The sequence below is a fragment of the Ictalurus punctatus genome, chromosome 1, assembly GCF_001660625.3.
Source record: "Ictalurus punctatus breed USDA103 chromosome 1, Coco_2.0, whole genome shotgun sequence".
Classification (NCBI taxonomy): Eukaryota; Metazoa; Chordata; class Actinopteri; order Siluriformes; family Ictaluridae; genus Ictalurus; species Ictalurus punctatus.
Genome location: NC_030416.2, coordinates 28,543,497 through 28,566,480, shown reverse-complemented (window position 1 = coordinate 28,566,480; position 22,984 = coordinate 28,543,497). Strand labels below are relative to the sequence as shown.

Here is a 22,984-nt window from a genome sequence, read left to right as displayed (position 1 = left end):
TGGAAACATACCTTCTGCCCCATTTCCCCTTTCTCTCCTTTCTCGCCCTGGGTTAAAACAAAAAACAGGAAAGAAATATGTACTCTATGTAGCACAGTATAGCATTTGATAGAGTAGTTGAATTTGAACTCATAGCGAGAATGAGACCTCTGAAATTTGAATGGGTGCCATAATTTCCACAGGCTATTTCTTTATTGCACCATTGTTATTTTAAGAATTGCTTGAGAAACAACTACAATATACAATATATATTCATTCATGCAATTATACAGTCATCCAATGTGGAGCAGTGCAATATTTAAACTGATAGATACAGGTCAAGAGCTTCAGATAATGTTCACATCAAACACCAGAAGAAAGTGATCTCAGTAACTCTGACCAAAAAATGTAAATAAATCCAGTAAGTGACAGTTCAGTGGGCAAAATGGCTTGTTGATGAGAGAGATCAGAGGAGAATGGGAAGACTGGTTCAAGGTATCAGGCTTACAGTACCTCAATTAACCACTCTTTACAAACTTGGTGAGCCAAAAAGCATTTCCGAACAAACAACACATCAAACATTGAGGTGAGTGGGCTACAACAGCAGAAGACCACACTGAGTTCCACTCCTGTCAGCCAGGAACAGGAATCTGAGGCTACAGTGGGACAGGCTCACCCAAACTAGACAGACTGAAGATTGGAAAAATGCCACTTGGTTTTGTTCCAACCTTGAACTGTCCAGTTTCAAGGTATTTCTGCCTGGCTCCAGCAACCATGCCACAATCAAACTCACAGAGATTATATTTTTTTGCCATTCTAATATTTGATGTGAATATTACCTGAAGCTATGCATCTGCATGATTTTATGTATTGTACTGCTGCCATATGATTGGCTGTACAGGTGTTCTTAAGTTAATGGTAAGTGTAATACCAATTCTAATATCCCTGCTCAAGCATTTATAATATTTCTAGCAGATTTCATGCATCCTGTGCACCAAAAGTCAAAGATAAGTGATAAATGAAGCTGTGAATGTTATGTTTTTATAAGGTTTTCAGGAAACACTGACATTTCTTCCAGGAAGTCCAGGTTTCCCTTCAGGTCCTGCAGGACCAGGCTCCCCCTAGAGGCATAAGTGAGAAATAATCATCAGAAAATTTCTAACAGCAATCTTTTGTCAAATTTTAAACAGTGGAATAAATATTCAGTTTATTTATACAGAAGTATGAAAATATTCTGCTCTAACATTGCTAAAATCACTGATAAAGTGGTGCCACATCTGTATGTCACATATGTATTGAACCAAAACTGTGCTCTTCTCCATTGTGGAATATTTCAGTGCTACTTTAAAGACAGGCTATTTTTTCTATTTGACACATTTAAGTGACACATTTGGACGCTAAAATGTAGCAATATAGCTGAAGTGGCATCATGCAAAACAAAAGCAATGTAAATAAGAAACCAGTGGATGTTGATTTGCAACTATAAGCTTCCACTGTGTAATGAATATAAAGGAAGGGTAAATATGGGTGGTGAGTTCTTCCGACCACAGCAGATGTGCTGTTTGATAATTTTTTTGAACAGTAGAGATTATTAGGTAAATTAAATCCTAATGGGAAGCAAATGGCTGGGAACTGCAGGCTTCCTTTGGCAACAAGGAACAGGAAACTGTGGGCCTCATTTATTAAATATCTTCATGTGAGTGCAGTCTATGTTTGAGCACAAAAAAGAGACAAATGATAATTTCGAGTGGAATTTACCAATCATAAATCACAGATGGTCCTATCATCTGCACATAATAAAATACTGAATTGGCGGAGTTATGACAAAAAAGGAGAATGTGAAATCCTTTGCCTTAAGAAAAATTAAATAAAAATGGGACTAGCCAGCCAAGTTAGGAAATTTGAGGTTTCCAGGTTCATAAATACAAGGTTCTGTTTGACATTTTGGTCAAAAATGAGTTAACTGTATATACTTCATTGCTGGGTGACATTTAATTCTCATGTGTTGTTGTTATTATTATTATTATTATTATTATTATTATTATTATTATTATTATTATTATTGTTATTGTTGTCAAAGTGTTTAGCTATTTGCTGACCAATCATAGTCCAAGCCTCAGTATGGTGAGCCTGATGAGAAATAAACTTCTAGCTGCAGATGTTTTAAGCTTGCTCAATGCATAGTTTAATTATGCTCAATACGTTTAAGAATTGAATAAGTTATTTATACAAAACAGAATTAAAATGTCTTTGCCCTGCTGAACTTAACTATTTTTTTTAGATTGAAGGATGATGTAATGAGAAACAGCCAGATTGGACCTTCTAAAACCAAACAGTATATGAGTCTACAAAATGTTTCTATTTGTGTTTGACCAGTTTTCAACAATCCCAACTTTCTCATCATGTTAGAATTTTGATAATGTCAATTTAATGTACACCAATCAGCCATAACATTAAAAACCACCTGCCTAATACTGTGTAGGTCCCCCTTGTGTCGCTGAAACAGCTCTGACCCGTCGAGGCATGGACTAGACAAGGCCTCTGAAGGTGTGCTGTGGTATCTGGCACCAAGATATTAGCAGCAGATTCTTTAAGTCCTGTATGTTATGAGATGGAGCCTCCATGGATTGGATTTGTTTGTCCAACATATCCCACAGATGCTTGTCTAGCCTTTGCATACCGGAAAACCCCACAAGAGCTGCTGTTTTGGAGAAGCTCTGACCCAGTTGTCTAGCCATCACAATTTGGCCCTTGCCAAAGTCGCTCAGATCTTTACGCTTGTCCATTTTTCCTGCTTCCAACACATCAACTTCAAGAACTGATTGTTCACTTGCTGTTTAATATATCCCACCCCTTGACAGGTGCCATTGTAATGCAGTAATCAATATATTCACTTCAGCTGTTAGTGGATTTAATCTTATGGCTGATCAGTGTATAATGGTGAGCTGAAAATGTTAAAATTTTATATTACTTATAACACTAAAGTCACAAAACATCTAATAATGATACTTTTCAAAAATGAAGTTTACTGAATATATGTGTTAGCAATTGTGGTCATATAAACAGGTACTAACCATCTCTGAAGTACCTGGAAGACCGTTCACACCATCTTTTCCCTTAATCAGAAAAATACAAGAGATCCAGTGCAACGTTTTAGTTAATGATAGACCTTCACTCCTTGATACGGTCATACTTTAAGTACTACATGTATGTCATTTTGAGTAACAATAACTAAACACACTAACATAATTTAATATGCAAAACACACTATGTGCTATTTGAATGGAAAGGCAAAATGGGTATGAACCTAAAATGAAAGTAAAATATTAAAAACAAAATGAGCTATTAAGAATATATCACATAAATAACAAATCAAAAATCATTCAAATTAGTTTCTGTCATTCTGCAGAGGTAAATCCACCTGTGGTCCTGGGGGGCCAGGCAAACCAGGTATACCCTGTAGGAGAAAAGGAAGACTTGAGTTTGTAAACAAATCTAAATTCTTAACCGAACTACAAGAGAAATACAAGAAAAGAATTCATCCTGCCACTCTGCTAATGAAAAAGTGCTTACAGGAGGCCCCCTAGGGAGAACTGGCCCAAAGCCACTGCTTCCAGACACTCCAGAGTCGTCAGAATCCTGTACACACACACACACACACACACACACACACTTGCAATATGTTCTCCAGCTCTACATATTATATATATCAGTCATGAAATAGGTTTTTGGGTTGGGGGAATTTAGATGCCATTTTAAAGTTTGTGTAACCAACCAGAAAATGTAGTTCAGCTGTATTCGACACGGAATTATAAATGAGCTGTCATCAGTGCTAAAATATTGTAGAATCTGCTTTTCTTTATTCTGTGTTGTTCACACCAAAAATGAAAAGTGATAATGGTGGCCTCTGGTGGATTTCAAATGATATCTAAGTAACTCTGTGATCCTGAGTTCTGATTCACATCATAAAGAATGTTCCATTGGTCCTGAAACTCACCAGTACATCAAAACTGAAGCGTGCAGGTGGACCTGGAGGTCCTGGGGGTCCTGGTGGGCCAGGTTTTCCCTTTGGACCTTCTGGTCCTGCTACCCCTGGTACCCCTGGGAGGCCTGGCTGTCCTGAGTCACCCTTTTAAAGACAGAAATAAGAAAGCATAAGACTGAGATAAGCAAAAGAAAGGAATGAAACACATTTTTATAGGGAAAAACAAACAACAACAATCGGGTGATAACAAGATAACAAGGCAGAGTAACTGTTTACAATGGGGTATCAATAAAATTACCAAGAAATGTTTATTCCTCTTATACCACAGCAAATTGCCAACTATCACATTTTTAAAAATGTATTATTTTAAGAATGACATGCCATACTTTATTTTAAAATCGGTTTATAGTTAGTATCTTGTGAAACATACGCCAAACATTTTCCTGTTACCATGTACTGTTATAACAGCTATAAACATTCATCATAATCTGTAACTCCCTTACCAGCCTATAACCTTCAATGTTAATAAGACAAAAAAATACGCTTGTCACATCACCAAGAAACCACAAAGTTCTCCATCCTAAAGATTTTCTTTGTTTGAAAACTTAAAAATGACATCTTTACCTGTGACTGGTACAAAACGCTGACATTGGAGACTCCTTCCATAAATCTTAAATAAATTTCTCCTCATAAAAAAACTCCTCCTTCTATTCCCTTTGCAGCAGCAGCATGCTTATCTTCTTTTCTATGTCTGTGCATGTCTGTCAGAGCAAGTATTCGTACTCACTCAGCAGCAGCAGCGTAGCAGTCTGCTAAAACCAGACCTATTTACACTTCATTCCTATCTATAAAAGCTCGCTATCTCATTCCGAGGTTTGTCATGGCTGAGATCTGTTCATGAGGAGTGTCCATCATACAACTTTCTGTTTCAGTTGTTTCTATAGAAATTACATTTTTTTTTACAATGAGCACATGAATATAAACCTGTAATTTGTCTTGTATCCCTACAAGACAAATTACATAAATTAGTATGCTGTGGTATAAATGAAGTTGGCTGTGTTAATATGCATTATATAAAAATGCAGTTCACACAGACTATTTAAAGAGATATGAATAGCTAGAGAAATGAAAGCACTAGATGCTGATAGCAGTGACATTTACACAGTAATTGCAATGACATTACCTTTTGTCCTGCATTCCCAGGTAATCCAGCTTCACCCTGTTAAGTTCACAATAACTTTTGAAAATTGTGGCAAATTGTGGACATGATAAAGAGCCAGCAGACTGAACAACTAATAAAATATAAATTATTCATTGTATATTTTACCTTGTCCCCTTTCTGGCCCTCTTTTCCTGGTTCACCATCTCTGCCATTAGCACCCTATTAGAGCCATGAAAGTAGAATTATTACTTTTTCCCTGCACTTGCATAATGCCAAAACTCTGGCCTTGACTGAGACTGAGACATCCAGTCCTGAAAGATTACGGAGAATTCAGAGAATGGAGATCCTGTGTGCTGTTCGTGTATAAACTTTAAGACATACACTTGTTTCTGAAAATCTATGTTTCCTTTGGTCAGGTAGACAAATTTCTCATTTTCCGCCACATAACAAATACATACAGTACATAATCACTTAGTCTCAGTAGTACAAAGGCACAGTTATTTTGGCAGTGCCAGTGTCTAGAGCTTGACACTAAAGACTCAACAGGCTTATTATAGGCTACTGTATATACAGTATACTGTATATATGTAGCTTAAGATAACACAGAGGTAACAATAGCTCAAAAGCAGTGTTAGACCTCTTAGCAGCAGGTTATGAAATTAAACAGAGATGAGGAAAAAATAGATTCTGTATTGTAGCATAAAATATGTATTTTACTGTGTGTATATATATATATATATATATATATATATATATATATATATATATATATATATATATATATATATATATATATATATAGGCTTGGGTTGTTCCTTTGAATGCAAAGCCTTTAAAATGTCAATACTACTATTTAAGACTTATAGTGCATCCCAAACCGTACGCTTAAGCACTACTGTACACCATTTTGTAGTATAAATAGCGTGATTAGTGTGTTCACACTTTAAGTTCCCGGATGATGCATTCATTCAACCGAAAAAAAAACTACGTGTGGAATGATAGACACTTCATGCACTCAACAGTCGCAGCTTTCCTTATGTAGTCAATGTAGAGGGGCTATATCAGGCTCATATGCTGACTGAAAAAAAGAAAAGATGTTTACATTGCCAGCAGCCATAGCCACAACTACAACTTACTATGCTGATTTTAAATTGTGCAAGCAAAATTCACCTGTGGAGATGATTACGCCTCCTTCTGACGGTGACTGAGGTCTTTTGGGCATAAAAGGAAACATTAAAATAAGCAATAAAATGTAACAATTAATTTTTGTTATTTGTTTGGCTATTTCGCTAATGCTAGCGCCATCGCATTACATGAGTTTGACGTAATTTGCCCTCGACCAGGAAACAGCATATTCTCCTGGTTAGTACAATACCGAAAGTGTGCCGTTTGAGATGATACTATCGTTCTAAAATTCATACACTAGACGGCAGAGCGTATAGTGCCTAGTATAAGTGTATAGTGTATGGTATGTCGTTTGGGACACACTATTAGTATTAAAATGTATTCAAATATTCATTTATTAATTAGTCTATAATTTCATATTACCACAAAAAGAATGTAGTTTTAAAAGAGTAATCACAAAATATTATACTTGAAATGCACATTATTTATATTTATATAAATCTGTTATATTTCTATATTTATATTTACATTTATTGAGATATATATTTACAATTCCTGTTTACTTGTTGAAGGTTTCATCATCAGTGAAATGATGTTCACTTCATTTTACATGGTCAGTAAAGTATGAGAAAGTTTCCAAGTTGAGATTGAGTCGTAACGTGAAGAGTTGATTGGACTCATATCAAAAGGCAGCTTCCCCTCAATGACACGGTGAAGTTTCATGTTCCATGAAAAGTTCAAGTTCCAGTTAAATGAAGTTAAATTAAGTGCAGCACACACACACACACTCACACACACACACACACACACACACACGCACACACACACGCGCACACACACACACACACACACACACACACACACTTTTCCCAGTAATATTCTATTCTTTAAATAGTAATCTGTTCCCCCAGTTCACAGGATTAAACTAAAATTAAAACTGATTTCTTTTCACTCCCTCCCGCTGAAGTTGACAGAGATAAACCATTCAACAAGGAATACTTGTTCTTTGTTCTTAAAATGTAGTACAACAGAGAGCATTTAAATCACGTTTAATAGTAATTATTCTGGTAAAATCCTCTTCACAATCACACAACACTCCTTTAAAAATAACCAGGATACACAATTTCTGACAAAATACTGGCAAAATACCACTTGAGCAAAGAAACATGTTCTCCATCCTCAGATATGTCACAACTAAATAAGGTTTTGGAGGACAATCTGACACACTCAAACATGAAGGGAGGATTTTCCTAAATCTCTGGCCAAGGTTTGGAGGGGAAATGTCAAAACTGTGTACCTACTCAAGGGAAATGTATTGCCTGTGTGCCTGAAACACAGACCACACAACAGGAAAGGTTTAATACAACTACCAAGTGCTTTTACATAGTTACACAGAAAAATAAATGATACACGTGTGTGGCACTATATATTGTGTGACACTGTGGTAAGATAAAGTTCCACAAAGTCATAAGTCACTAATAAAGCATTCTTCTTGTAAACCTACTTTAGTAGAGCCCTTGAAGGTGAGGTAAATATAATATCAGAACTGAAAGCCAGGAAGTGAGAATTACAGCAACTATTATATTCCTACTTGATCTGCACTTAAAAAATATATATATTTATTGCTGTCACTCATTGACTAAGCATTCTAGATAGCAAAGAGACTTGTTTGGGTTTTCATTTGAAGCATGGTTAAAATGCTTCCACAAGTATATTTTATACTTGGGGGGGGGGGGGGGGGGGGGGAGGGCATGGTCATGCACCAACCCTTCACAGGGCATTCACACACACATTCACACACCACTGAGAATTTAGAAATGCCAATCAGCCTACAACGCATATCATTGGACTGGGGGAGGAAACCAGAGTACCTGGAGAAACCTCTGAAGCATGGGGAGAACACGCAAACTCCACACAAACAGGGCAGAGGGAGGATTTGAACCCCCAAACCCAGAGGTGCGAGGGAAACCTGCTAAGCATTAAGCCACTATGTCCCCACTCCCTAAAATCATAATTAGTATATGAAGTCTTTTAGTTCCTGTCAAGGTTTCTTATTTGTAACTAATCCAATCTCAAAACTTCATGCATACACACACACATACATATGCATGGACTTACACACTCATACATATTCATGCACACACTTTGATTATATATGATTACATAAGCAGCAAATGAAAGCAAATGCAGCAGGCAAAAGCCTGAATTATTGCAAGATGCATGCAGGTGGAACATGTTGAGGGGAAACCCTGCCTTTTGTGGCCCGTGGCTTTAATTTGCCAGCTAGGACCAGATGCTATACCTCCAGGTCTAAGCCAAGCTCAAATGTAGACCCAGCATCAATCCCAGACTCAACATCAAATCCAGAACCACTGTCATATCCAGAATCACCATCATATGCAGAACCACTAAACCAGTCCTCAATTACCTGAAACACAGCATGAATCAGCTGATGTAAAAATATAAACATTGGGTGTTCAGCTTTATTTAACCAGCCTGTAATGTAATGTGTAGAGTGGTAAGACATCCTAGAGCTTTGGCAAGGAAGTCCTCTACTATGCCAAATTTGAGCATCGTTTCTGTTGTTTCTATTCAGGAATCATATTTCTGGATTCCAGATAAACTCTTATGAAATATTGTATGCAAATACAGGTGCGTGACAAATTTAAGACTGTACCAACATAAAGTGTGTTAGTGTTGGGCCACCATCAGCTGCCAGAACAGCTTCAGTTTACCTTAGTACAAGTCTCTGGAACTGTACTGGAGGGATGACATCGTTATTCCAAAAGATATTTCTTCAGTTGGTGTTTTGATGATGGTAGTCAAGAGTACTGTCTAGCACACTGCTATAAAATTGCCTTTATGATAAGGTGATAGGCCATAGCGTATGATTTAGACGATTTTTATCCTCATGAATACATTCAGTGAGCCCTTGTGCCCTATGGATGGGGGCTATTATCATCCAGGAAGAGACCACTTCCAGGATAGAAACATAGCATAAAGGTGATCACTCAGGTGATCAACTTTGAATTAGTTTTCAGTGAACCTTCCCTATAAGGAGACAAGTGGACCAAACCATGCCAGCACAATTCCACCTACAGCATAAAAGAGCCACTGTTTCTTTTCTTTAATTTGTCACCTGTCTGTAGATAACATTTTCAGAAGTGAATGCAAAAGAATACTTACTGGAATTCCAGGATTACCAATTTCCCCATCCTTCCCATCTTTCCCTGGAGGTCCCATTGGACCAGGAGATAGACCTACAGGGGGGCCACGAAGACCAGGCTTCCCTGGAGGTCCTGGAGGCCCAGGTGGACCCTGATAGAGACATATCAAGTCCAATATCTTTTCAAAATGACTTGGAATATTTATTATGTATATACATAATCCAACAATTTGGACCAGCAAACCATATCATCCGATGGAAATACACACTGGGAGAGGATACAACTCACCCTGATAACCTCTGTGTCAATGTCAAAGTCCCCAGATCCTGAACCATCAATGGCATCCTGCATATGCAGAAAGAACATGGGGAAGAGCTTATTTTAAGAACTGTAACATTGTGGTCATGTAATTAGACAGCCAATAATTGGCTGTGCAATTTTCTCAAACACTGTTGTTTCTAAATTAATATTTGTCCCCAGCACTAAACTGGAACTACAAGTGTTGGCAAGTCATGTGAAATACTGTTCACTACTTCTTATAATTTTGTAATGAGTCTTTTATTTTATGTTAAACAATTGCATTCTTTTAAAGGTACCATGATAAATAGATGGATAGAAGGTGTTTCATTTTGAGAACATTGCCCAGGTTTAAGAGTAAAGGTATGCCCTTCCATTTGGAGCCTCTATCTCCACAGTCATGGCTGATACCTGCACTGGGTTAATGGTGCACACATACCACATATCGGAGTGTCGCTGATCGTCCTGGTGGTCCCGGAGGCCCAGGAGATCCAGGCAGACCAACTCCAGGATCACCCTGAAAAACATAAGCATTCACTGGATTTGGATTTTCTCAACTGTGGTGGTATAAAACTCACAATAAAATTTTCACTTCTCAGAACAATGATCAACAGGCATGATGAAGTCTACACAGTGTATAGAGTATTTGTACCTTTTCTCCCTTTATTCCTGGATCACCAGGTATACCTGGGAACCCTGGAGCTCCAGTTCCTCCCTGCAGAGACATGGAAAGAGAAACAGCCATGTAGGTCTAAAAATGACAGAGTTTTAAGAGAGAAACAAACACATAGATAACTTATTCTGAAAGTGGAAAAGAGCAGGTCAGATGCCTGTATTTGGTCTAATCAGGCACACAGGTATGAAGGAAGGTGCAGATATTATTCTAAACCCAGAGAAAGACGAAAGGCTCAAAGTCCACTACTGAAGTCCAGGTCTCACGTCTCTGTTTTGGTCTGATGCTGGGTTATTCTACTCCTTAATCAATGAGCCATGCCAAACATCTAATGAAGCTGCACTGAATTTAATCTTTTTTTAAAATTTTTTATTTTAGCTTAGCTCTGTTGGACATATGTGAGACACTGGGAGGTCTGAGTTTGTTTGAGGAGTTACTGATATGGGCTTAGTGAACAATAAACTCCCAACTCCAAAAATAGTTATAATGTGCTCAAAAGTACTTGTAGGAAAAAGAACTTGAGTGGAAGATTGTTCTCATTAATTGTTGCAGTGGCTCATTTGCTTATTCATACATTCATCTTCAGCAACCATTGAAGATGATCTGGGAGTAACCTAATCAGGGTCATGGTGGACCCAGAACCTATCCCAGGAACACTTGGCCCAAAGTAGGAATACACTCTGAATAAGATGCCAGTCCATCAGCACCATGAACGGCCAGATCCGTATCAACCTGCAGTTCTTGCCTGGGGTCCCACAGGATTGAGCCTGGCCCCAGCCCTCCTGGGGAAAGCTAAAGTTGCTGCAGGAAGTAGTATTGGGGAGGCCTGTAGGGGGTGCTCACCCTGTGGTCTGTGTGGCGCCTAATGCCCCATTATAGTGACAACTATAACTATAAAAACTGCAATGTCTTTCGGATGAAAAATCCCAGGACAATTCTCTTAAAGAACTGTGGTATACCTACTGCCAAAATTCCCCCATTGACCCTTATCTAGCAATGCCCCCTAATAATCTTCATGCCTGAATTGGCTATAACAATTTCCTCTCCTCTCCACCAATAGCTGGTGTGTGGGGGGCGTTCTGGCTGCATCATCCAGGTGGATGCTACACACTGGTGGTGGTTAAGGAGATTTCCCCCATAAAGTGGTTTGAGTGTCTAGCAATGTGCTATATAAAATGTATCTGTAAGGACGAAATGCAAAATTTCACACAGTAGCAGTGAACCAAGCTCGTGATTATACACTGCACTACAGTGTCACGTGTCAGTGCTCACTGTATCTCATAAATTTATGTATCTTAAATTTTAAGCTGAAACACAAGTCAAGAAAAAAGGACCAAATTACACTCACTGGTTTTCCATCTTCTCCACGACTACCCTGGAAAATGAGAGACATCTTTTATTTGAAATCTAAATTCAACAGATGAACAGATTCATATTAGTAAGATAATCACCCATAAGGCCAAGGAAAAAAGAGAGATATTATACATATGGCCATTTATCATACATCAAGTCTAAAAGAATCAAATTGATATTGTAGATCTCTCACTGCATATATAAACAGGTGCAATATGAAGGATAGCTGTCTATTATCTAGGGAATTAACTGATACTAATCATGCAAACTATCAAATAATGCTAAGCAATCCATGGTGTTCAGGCATGACCCTAATGCAGTGATTTAGATTCATATGACTTTCAAACCAACAGGATGTTTAGTAACATTGTTTGTTAGTGACTGAGCTATTAGAGTAGCCAAGTTTGTTTAACAAAAATGATCTAAATGCTCTGTAGTAAGAACAAAGTCTCACTGTATACATGAAAAAATGCTCAAATGTACGCTGCATGACAATTTCACCATGTTTAAGTACAGCAAAACAGTTACCGCTTTTCACATTTACTATATATATTTTTACCACAATGGTTTGAATTGATTCAGGCAGTAGTAATCATGTTTTTTTTTTTTTTTAATTAATCATGCCCAGAGAAACCAGTTAGTATGAAAACACATGGGTATACTTACAGGAAGGCCATCCTTCCCTGGTGCACCCGTAGGTCCTGGAGGGCCCTGAGCCCCTGGTTCTCCTACCCAAGATGAGATATCTCCTTTAGGGCCTGATGAGCTCGCTGTGCCTGGGGGTCCTGGAGGGCCAGGAGGTCCAGCAGGTCCACGGTCTCCTTTCTCCCCTTTATGGACTGGCATCATCAGCGGATAATCCTGAGCAAAACCAAATTACAGAATGAGTAATGGAGTTGGGATTTAAGCTTCTATTAATTGCTTAAATGGCATGACCGAGTCGGATGAATATATGATATATGATATTTGAATATATCACATTATTATGTGTTCCACATAAATGAATGATGAATGCTATGGTATTTGAAGGTATACATAAATGCATATGAGCTTGTTTTTATAATAATGGAATATTTTTCTTACATCTCCTTTGTTATATACAGCTTTCTCTGTCCTGTTTGGCTCTGTGCACGTAAAAAGAAACAAATAATAATATCAATATTTATCAAAGGTAAAGGGAAATCAAATGCAATCACAAATGTATGGATTGTTGCCTTTTCAGTACGCCCAAATCATATTTGTATAAACACTGAAAATAAAATGTGAAATGGACATTAAATTGACATTTTAATTTGGGCAGCCACTGTGTAGTGGAGTGCACATAAATCTCAATGATAAATATGTCATAAGGATAAACATGTTAACACATGATTAAATAAACATTTTAACATTGTCAAAACTAGAAAGCTACAACTAGAGATATCTATAAATGACTGCATTTAATTAAATCAAATTTAATTTAATTAAATGCTTACAGTCTACAGTTATATTTATATAGCACTTTTCAAGACGCTCAAAGCACTTTACATAGTTGGGGGGGGGGGGGTCTCCTCAACCACTACTAGTGTGCAGCGACCACCTGCAGGATGTGACGGCAGCCATAGTGCGCCAGAACCACACCACACACAAACTATTAGTGGAGAGGAGAGAGTGATGTAGCCAGTTCAGAGATGGGGATTATTAGGGAGACATGATAGAGAAGGGCCAATGGGAGAATTTCACCCGGACACCGGGGTTATACCCCTACTCTTTTACGATAAGTGTCCTGGGATTTTTAATGACCACGGAGAGTCAGGACCTCGGTTTAACATCTAATCCAAAAGTCAGTGGTGTTTTTTTTACAGTATAGTGTCACGGTCACTCTACTGGGGCATTAGGACCCACCCAGACTACAGGGCTAGCACCCCCTGCTGGTCTCCCTAATACCACTTCCAGCAGCAGCCTTAGCTTTCCCCAGGAGGTCTCCTATCCATCTACTGGCCAGGCTCAACCCTGCTTAGCTTCAGTGGGAAACCAGGCAAGAACCGCAGGTCACTTTAAGGTTAACTTTAAGGTTAAAATATCATCGATCAGCCTGTATAATCACTCACCTCTCTCAGTAAGCACCACGTCCTGACCTGAGGACTCTTCCTCCAAGTCCTCATCATCAAACGGAACTTTAGAAGAAGCTTCAGTAGGGGGCGCTCTGACAGGAAGTGTCTGATCTTCATCAGGCTGTAAGCAGAGAACAGTAATCTAAGTACATTTTTCATAGAAATTTTAAGCACAAATTGATGATACAGTAAAAATATTATAATCTTTGAACTCTACTAAAAAAATATACTGAAACTTATTTCACTAGTGTACACATAGGAATAGGGCAAGTTACATATTTAATTTGGATGAAATAAATTACACCACAAAGCTAACATTTCTAATGATTTCTGGAACAAATTCCCAGAGTTTAGGTGATGATGGAAAGAAAATTTGCAGCTGTATAAAGAGTTGGATATTGTGTGTGTGTGTGTGTGTGTGTGTGTGTGTGTGTGTGTGTGTGTGTGTTGGAATGTGTGGGTATGTGCATCTCTGCTGTAGGTCGAGTTTGTAGTATTGATTGGCAGGGGAATGACTCTAATAGAGAAGCAGCTGTTCTGGTAAAATTCCATCTCTATCAAATTGTTTAGGCTTCCACGATTCCTTCAAAGCCCTTCACAGGGCAATCTTTCAAGATCACACGGCAGGCCAGGATACTGATAGTGACTTAACTCCACACTCTTATCCTAAAAGCAGACAGCCAAGCTAATGAGGAATGCAAAATGTTAGGAAGTCTCAGCAGTTTAATTCACAAGGCATTCTCTCTTCATGAAGCTTTAACATCATAAGTGCTGGCAAACTAATGAGCATTATAGCACATCCTGCTGAAAGACTGGTCAAGCAAAAACTCTATAGGGTGTGTTTGTGTGTTCACATTTACATTACTAATATGAACATCTGAATTTGGCTTTCAACCAACACTTTACTGTTTGACCGTGCAAATATTCCATTTAATATCAAAGCCATTAATTTGAATTTTAAGGAATCTTTTTTGTAGCTGTGTATGTGTACAAGCATAAATGGAGATAATGGCAGTACATGCCCTGGACTTTAAGCTCAAAGTTAAAAAAAATGGAATATAAGAACAAGAATAATAAGAATATCACCACAATCTATGTTTACGTTATTAAATGGTATTGTGTAGTGAATTCTTTGTGCATGTCCTGGTGCACAATAACTGTAAAATAGCACTGCTGGAAAATGAAATATTATAATCATTTTAGTCTGGCGAGTCAGAATAACTGAGTCTTATATGTGAGTTTGAATGTGTGTGAAGCTGCTTACTACAGGGTATTCTCTCTCCTCGTGCACTTTCTTCACTTCGTCTGTGGTCTCCGTGTCATCATACTCATCACTACCACTGCCATACCCAGATGTCTGCAACAGTACACACACACACACACACATACACACATACACACACACACACACACACACACACACATTATCACCACCACATTCATAACACCAATCTATTAATTGCATGTTCATTTGTTGTATCCTGGTCAGGGAGCCTATCCTTTGAAGATTGTAGGAATACCTTGTACACACATTTGCATACTCATTCATAACCAGGGCCAATTTAAAATAGGGTATTAACCTACCAGTATGTTTTTATGAGGTGGGAACAAAATCTGACACAACCTGACGAGTTGTGCTGAGGAAAATATTCAAAATATTCAAGTTCCTATATAATCCCAACGACAAAGAATTTAACCCCTTCAATCAATAAAATAAGCATGTAAGGATTGTTTTATTTTTCTTTTAGTGTAACTGTCTAATACATTTTTGTGTGTTACATGTCTCACACTGCATATAAACACAAGCAGGAGAATTTGTCCACATATCCAAATTTCTGGATCATCAGTATCCATTTCGAGTTAATTAACCCACTTAACCATGCAGTGGTGGCTTGGCGGTTAAAGTGCTGTGTTACTGATCAGAAGGGCAGGGGTTCAAGCCCCAGCACTACCAAACTGTCACTGTTTGGCCCTTGAGCAAGGCCCTTAACACTCTCTGCTCCAGGGGCACTGTGTCATGGCTGACCCTGTGCTCTGACCACAATTTCCTAACATGCTGGGGTATGCAGAGAACAGAATTTCACTGTGCATATGTGATAAATAAAGACTCATTGTCATGTTTTAGTCAAATATTTGAGTTAATGTCCATTAGCACAATTTCGCTCAATACTATTTGTTTTGGTGATATATCAGGTCAGCCTTGTCCTCTTGCAAAGCCAAACGCACAAAACTGCTAGCCATAATGCCTAATGTTTACCACTAGAGGGCGCAATAACTCAATTTTAGACTGGTGTACCAACACCGTAACAAGTGTTCTGTAGTCCTTGAGGAACACATCTGTTCACACACTTTAACTTCAGCACTTCACTTAATCCTCTGAATCCACACATGAGCTGATAATCAGTCTTATGGGAAAATATAAATCATGATTAAGATATAATAGAAAAAAATATAAATGCACCTTTGTACCTTGTTCGAACGATATTCATGCAGGATTCACTGGTATCAATCATTTACTGGCTTATAAATGTCTTATGGTTTCTTTTTTTTTTTTTCGCTGTGCATGCACAAGTCTGGGAAAATATGATCAACTAATAATATCGTCATCTCACCCACGACCCCCCGCCCAGCCCCCCGTCATCAAGCTAAACAAACAAACAAACAAACAACCAAACAAACAAACAAAAACCCTTAGCTTTTTCACTCGGATTTTCATCTCAAGAGTTTACTTTAGTGACTTTATAAGGGAAAGTTTTATACCGTCATCTAGGCTTTAAAGTTAGCAGTTCAAAGCTCCGGGGCACATCAAAAAGAGAAAAAAGTGCATGTGAGAGAAGATAACACAAACAGGAATTCCAGACATTACTCACATAGGGGTCATCCTCCTCACACTGCTCATCCGGTGCCCTAGGATCTGGAGTCAACACCAACTGCTGGATAGATCCCTGCAGAGAGAGAGAGAGAGAGAGAGAGAGAGAGAGAGAGAGAGAGAGAGAGAGAGAGAGAGAGAAAGAGAAAGAGAGATTGTAAGATTACAACAAATTAAAAAAAAAAAAAAAAGAAAGAAAAAGAAAAATAAAGAAAAATACTGGCATCTCACATCAGTCATAAACACCTCAACACAATAACCTACACTCACTGGCCAATCTGTTAGGAACACCATTACAATCATTCATACATTTATGCAATTTTCACACACAACAGTCTGTATAGTTTCCACAGAAAGGTGTCAAAAACAACAACAACAACAACAACAACAACAACAAAACATCCAGTGAGCAGGCAGAGCTGCCTGGTTGATGAGAGTGCTTAGAAGAAAATGGCCAGACTGGTTCGAACTGACAGGAAACAGTATATGCTAGCAGAAAAGCATCTCAGAATGCACAACACATCAAACCTTGAGTTGGATGAACTACCACAGCAGAAGCCTACATCGGATTCCACTCCTGTCAGCCAAGAACAGGAATCTGAAGCTACAGTGGGCACAGGATCACCCAAACTGGACAGGTTTTGGTGGGCTGATTGGATAATTGCATGCATGTGCAGGTATACAGGTATTCCTAATAAAGTGGTTGATGAGTGTATATATTAAAAAACTAATAAAATTCAGTCTCACTTTGAGCCAACAATCTCCCCACTAAAAATGACTTTTTGTGACATTAAGATGCAGCATTTTTTAATGCTCTCTTAGTCCTTTCTGACAGTGTCGAATCTCTAAACCAAAAAGTGGTTGGTTTTTACCTGATGTGACGCGGACTTTTCGCCACAGTAAGAGTCGCATATAACCTTTTTCTTAGTACAATGCATACAAAGAAGCAGAGCTGGAAGATTATTTGTACAGCAGAGAATCAACACCTGTTTTCCATTCCCTAAGCTTTTTTTTAAATAACTTCGAGAGATAGATAGTGATAGAAAGAAAGAGAGACAGACTGTAAACAAATAAATCAACACCACATGTCAATTCATTAAACACATGTCTCAGAATTCAACTGACAAACACTCTGAGTAATAACTGTTCTCTTATTGCGGTGCAGCGTTATCGTCATCAAGACTAACAAAAAGTGTGGTGAGAGCTAGAACAGAACCAGGCGTGAATTCCCTTTTTCTGGGAAAACTAACCTACTGATAGGAGCTATAATCTAACGCTGGGGAAATCCCAGTTCCGCACAATCATAGAATTAAAGTTTATGGAAGGTAAGTAGGATTTTCCACTAAAATACTGAGATCTATAATACAACTTGCATGTCATAAGCGTATGAGTTAAACCACATAAAAACTACATCCTATTATTCAGTTAAAAAGCATATTATTCCGTAACTACAGGGAAACTAATTGGAAAGTTGTGTAGTTACAAGGGTAAGGAATGTAGGTCTAGACCATTTACCACATTCTAGTAGATTATGAGGTTAACCACACAGAACACTCATTTAGATCATTTTAAACAGGTCACAATATTTCAGATAGGCAGCTCAAATCTGATTTTTCAGATTGGAGCAGGAAAAAATTTCTGTATGTGGTGAAAACCGTGAACGCTCTCTCACTTTCTAAACAGATTCAAGCCACGTTTGTATGAAATCTGATGAAAATCCGACCGATCATTCATCTTCAGTAACCACATGGTCCAGTCAGGGTTACACTGGATCTGAAGCATTCACACCTTTGGGCAATTTAGTGTAGCCAACTCACCTACCAGTGTAGAATATGGGAGCTATCCGGTTGCAGGTTAAAGTTTTAGAGGTTTCCCCGCTGAGCACCCCACGACCTGGCCATGGACTGATCATATACTGGTTACATGTATCAGGTGCAAGGTGACAGCGAACATGCCCCGATCACGAGGGCACAGCCTGCCAGGACACGCAGCGTCCCTGCTGCTTAGATCTCCACTGCATTTACTGCTGCATTATTTATCTTTAATCCATCTGTATGCATTAATGACCAAAAGGATTTTGTCTCTGTGTCCTGACAGCCCATGGCAATGGCCAACTGACCTGAACAAGCTACTACTCCTCTACAAACAGCGTGTTTTTGGGATGTGGGAGGAAACTGGAGAGCCCAGAGGAAACCCAGATGGGCATGGGACATGAGAACATGCGCAACTCTGCACTGAGAGTAATCTGGAGCTGTGAGGAAGTAACAGTACATACTGCTTCAGAATGCCAGGCAAATTTCAGATTTTATTTTCACCATTCAGTGTGTACTGCTTTTCACGTTAAATCCTTTGTGACAATAACAACGCTGATGAAAAAGTAGTGTGAAGACAGAGGACAGATATATTTATGATAAGATACATTATCTATAAAAACAGATATATAAAATGGTAACTTTACATAGTATAACCAGATAGATAGATAGATAGATAGATAGAGTTTCAGTTTGACTATTCCAAATCTGATCTTAGCCCAACTCATCGCTTAATTGCTGCCTTAACTTCATATGCAGTTATATTGGCTGAGTGTGTGAGGATATGTGTGTGCTCAGAAAAGGGAATGTGGGACATCCTCACTGCCTCATTCATCCATTCTTGTTGACTCAGCATTTGCAAATTCAAGTTGTACACACACAGACCAGGAGAGAGCCAGACCACACACATAGGCAGTCCTGTCACTCACCTTGTTTGAGATTGTATATCTGGTGATTATATACCTCCTAAGATTTTTGTAATAAAACAAGGAAGAAATTACTGAGTAAAGCGGTACCAGGACATCATACTTACAGTTGCAATCAAAATGATTCAACCCCCATTGCAAATCAGGTTTATTGTCAAAATGTACAGACTTTCGGCTGTTTGCAATGAACAAATCAAACTAAAGCAACTGAAATAGTTCAACACAGTAAATGCTTCAATTGGTTTCCCCAAATTCAACTGAAAATGCAACTTATAATGATTTCTCCAGTTTCAAAATGATTCAACCCCTTCATGGCAAGCATCTTTAGTACTCAGTAGAGCACCCTTTTGCTGTTATGACCTGCTGTAAATGAGATGCAGAGCTTCTAGCAGCGTTCCTGAGGAATCTCAGCCCATTCCTCATGAGCAATGGCCTCCAGTTCAGTAATATTTTTGGGTTTGTGTGCTGCAACCGCCTTCTTCAAATCCCACCAGAGATTTTCTATGGGGTTCAAGTCAGGTGACTATGATGGCCCTGTAGAATCTTCCAGGACTTCTTCTGCAACCAAGCCTTGGTGGAATTTTATGTATGCTTGGGATCATTGTCCTGTTGGAACGTACAATTATGCCCAAGCTTCAGCTTCCTCACAGATGGCATGACATTTTCTCCTAGGATTTCCTGATACTTCACTGAATACATCTTGCCTTCCACACGCTGCAGGTTTCCAGTGCCGGAGGATGCAAAGCAGCCCCAGAGCAACACCGAGCCACCACCATGCTTGACTGTGGACAGAGTGTTCTTTCTTCTTTCTTCTTCCTCCAAACATACCGCCGATCCGTCGTGCCAAAAGGTTCCAGTTTTGTTTCATCGCGCCACAGAACAGAATCCCAAAACTTCTATGGCTTATTTCTATGATTTTGAGCTGACTTTTTTGTGCTTTTGGGTTAGTAGTGGTGTCTTGGAGTTCTGTCTTGGAAACCTTCTGCATTTAGTACATACCGTACAGTGCTCACTGAAACCTCAGTGCTTGTTGCCACCAAGTCTTGCTGCAGGTCTTTTGCAGTCACTCGAGGGTTTTTCACAACCTGCCTTCTCAGAAATCTGCTTGCAGCCATTGATAGCTTCCTTTTTCTGCCCCGTCCAGGTATTTCATATATTTTCTGCCTCTAGCCTATTCATTTATTTCATATGTTGCAGCTCAAGCACACCTGGTGCAACAAATGAAGCCCTTGATAAGTTGCGTCAGGTGTGCTTGAGACAGCACCTGTTTTGCATATTTGTGCTGTTGTGAGGAATTCTATTCAGGGGGGTGAATAATTGTGAAACTGTCATAATTCACATTTTCAATTGAATTTAGGGAAACCATTTGAAGCATTCTTTCTGTTGAACTATTTCACTTGCTTTTTGTCTGATTTGTTCATTGCAAATAGATGAAAGTCTGTACATTTTATTTAAATAAATCTGATTTGTAATGGTGGTTGAATAATTTTGATTACAACGGTATAGTGTACAGGACACATGGAAGGATCTGGAACGGAGGAGTTCCTTCAACTACATTTCATTATAACGAGGAAAGGATTAAATAACTAAGACACCCAGTACATAGTAATTGCACATGAAGCTGGGGCACTTGCCAAAACATATGCACACCTCTGTCGAGCATACAGATGTATGTGTGCTGTCTGGGGTGAACTGCATATTGGCGTCTCTATCTGGCAACTGCAACTACTCTTAAGCAGGAAAGTGACTGAGAATGTAAGTGGATACGTAATGTTCAGTTTGAGAGAAGAGGAAAAAATGATCACTCATGAAAAAACTAAAACCCACTTTTTTTTATAGATAAATATCACTAGTTAATACTGATAATTGAGAATTGCACACCATATTTCCATGGACAGTTCAGCATTTCTTCATCTCAAACCAATAGTTGGGATTACCACAAATTGGCATGGGTGCAAAGCTCATGCACATGAGTTGTTTATGTGGAAAACAGGGTTGCCAGCCTAGTCTGATTTTCCAAAACAATCACAGTGTGAAACCTTCCTAATTGACTTGAAATCAAATTGTGATCAAATGATATCTGAACAAAATGATAGCTATCAACTGAAGATTGTTTGTTTCCAGACCAGTAGGATTGGGGCTTTTCGAAAGTAATTCCACACAATCTGGCAACCTTGGCAGAATACAGCAGTTTCTAGACTGGCTATAGATATAGATTATATGAGTTTCGTATTATGTAAGCTATACATTAGTAAAGACTTAAACCAATAGTACTCCTAGTCTTTTTCATGCAACAAAGTAGAACCTTAAGCAATGATTTTATTCCAAACCCTATAAATTGGTCAATTTAGAAGCTCATCTCTCTTTCCCTCTGTATCCTTCTCTCTGTTCTCCCTCATCCGTGTTTGGCAAACTTTCTTAATATTTTAAAACAAAGTAGTACCTTAAGCAATGATTTTATTCCAAATCCTGTAAACTGGTCAAACTATAAGAGCTTCACTTCTCTTCCCCTCCATCTCTCTTCCCTCTGCTCGCTTATCCATGACGTTTGGCAAACGTTCAGTCACCATAATGTTTGGAAGTCTCTCAAACCACGTACTGCCTGCTAGAGCCATTTCTTAAACTGCTCCTTCCAGGGCGTTATTTACGTTGTTCTTTCCAGCCAATTATTCACAAAGTCACATGAAGACAGTCACAGTATTCTTCTTTCATTTTCATTTTCTTTTCATTTATGTCAGTTTATATCTAACGGAGAACTTCAACTGCCGGTAACTACCATATATTTTTGTTTCATAATGAATGTTTTACAATCAAATATGCTGTGCATTTTAAGGTTAAGAGCCAAGAGTTTTCAGACCAGTTGTCAACAGGAGCAGCGGGGCCAACTGACAAGCTGCCATCCATACAGTGAGTCATTCAGAGGCTACTTCCAACTTCCAAAGAAGCACCGCTCCCACTGCAGTACTGAAATGCTGACATAACATAACACTGCCACGTTGACAGACCTGCCATTAGTCTGCTGTGCTATTGAAAGTTCATATACCACATCTGTCAATAATTGATCAATGGTCCAACTGCTGTGCAGAGTAAATAGCTGCATAGAGACCCTGCATTGCCACATTAAGAATCAATTTCCTTTTATGTTTATCATGAATTTAGACTTCTCATTAAATGCACATCCTACAACAGGGATCATTTATTTTTTAATCTAGGATACTAGCAGCAAGAAATAATTACAAACAAATAATTAAATCAGTAGAAAGGAACAGTAACAGTATCTATAGCCTCGTTTCCACCACTGGAACTTTCCCCAGGAACTAGGGACTTTTGGAGGTTCTCTGTGTGTTTCCACTGCAGCGACCAGAGTCTAAATTAAGTTCCGGGTAAAATATTTCCCTCTCAGAAAGTCCCTAGACAGGAAGTAGTACTTTTTCAAAGTTCAGGAACTTTGGGGGGACGGGGGGACGGGGGGAATTGGGCGCTGAACATGCTGATTGGTTGAGTGCATGCATTTTTTTCAAGTAACAGTTGTTTATTGAAAATT

At 38.7% G+C, this 22,984-nt stretch overlaps 1 protein-coding gene across 3 annotated transcripts in view; it reads right to left on the bottom strand.

The window, feature by feature from the left end:
- The window catches only part of col15a1a (collagen, type XV, alpha 1a), a 91,237-nt gene that overhangs the window by 27,229 nt on the left and 41,024 nt on the right, over positions 1-22,984 (bottom strand). For 2 of the 3 annotated variants that reach the window (XM_017479277.3, XM_017479283.3), the window contains exons 4-22: positions 16,705-16,779; positions 15,099-15,191; positions 13,832-13,955; positions 12,825-12,865; positions 12,408-12,602; positions 11,737-11,763; positions 10,368-10,430; positions 10,155-10,232; positions 9,707-9,763; positions 9,438-9,569; positions 8,554-8,679; positions 5,292-5,345; positions 5,148-5,183; positions 3,977-4,108; positions 3,553-3,618; positions 3,401-3,436; positions 3,054-3,095; positions 1,047-1,100; positions 12-47 (exon numbers count right to left, since the gene is read on the bottom strand). In XM_017479277.3, the coding sequence (XP_017334766.1) occupies positions 12-47; positions 1,047-1,100; positions 3,054-3,095; positions 3,401-3,436; positions 3,553-3,618; positions 3,977-4,108; positions 5,148-5,183; positions 5,292-5,345; positions 8,554-8,679; positions 9,438-9,569; positions 9,707-9,763; positions 10,155-10,232; positions 10,368-10,430; positions 11,737-11,763; positions 12,408-12,602; positions 12,825-12,865; positions 13,832-13,955; positions 15,099-15,191; positions 16,705-16,779 (1,467 nt within the window). The remainder of the gene's footprint in view (positions 1-11; positions 48-1,046; positions 1,101-3,053; positions 3,096-3,400; positions 3,437-3,552; positions 3,619-3,976; positions 4,109-5,147; positions 5,184-5,291; positions 5,346-8,553; positions 8,680-9,437; positions 9,570-9,706; positions 9,764-10,154; positions 10,233-10,367; positions 10,431-11,736; positions 11,764-12,407; positions 12,603-12,824; positions 12,866-13,831; positions 13,956-15,098; positions 15,192-16,704; positions 16,780-22,984) is intronic. The other variant, XM_017479289.3, reaches the window with a different exon arrangement.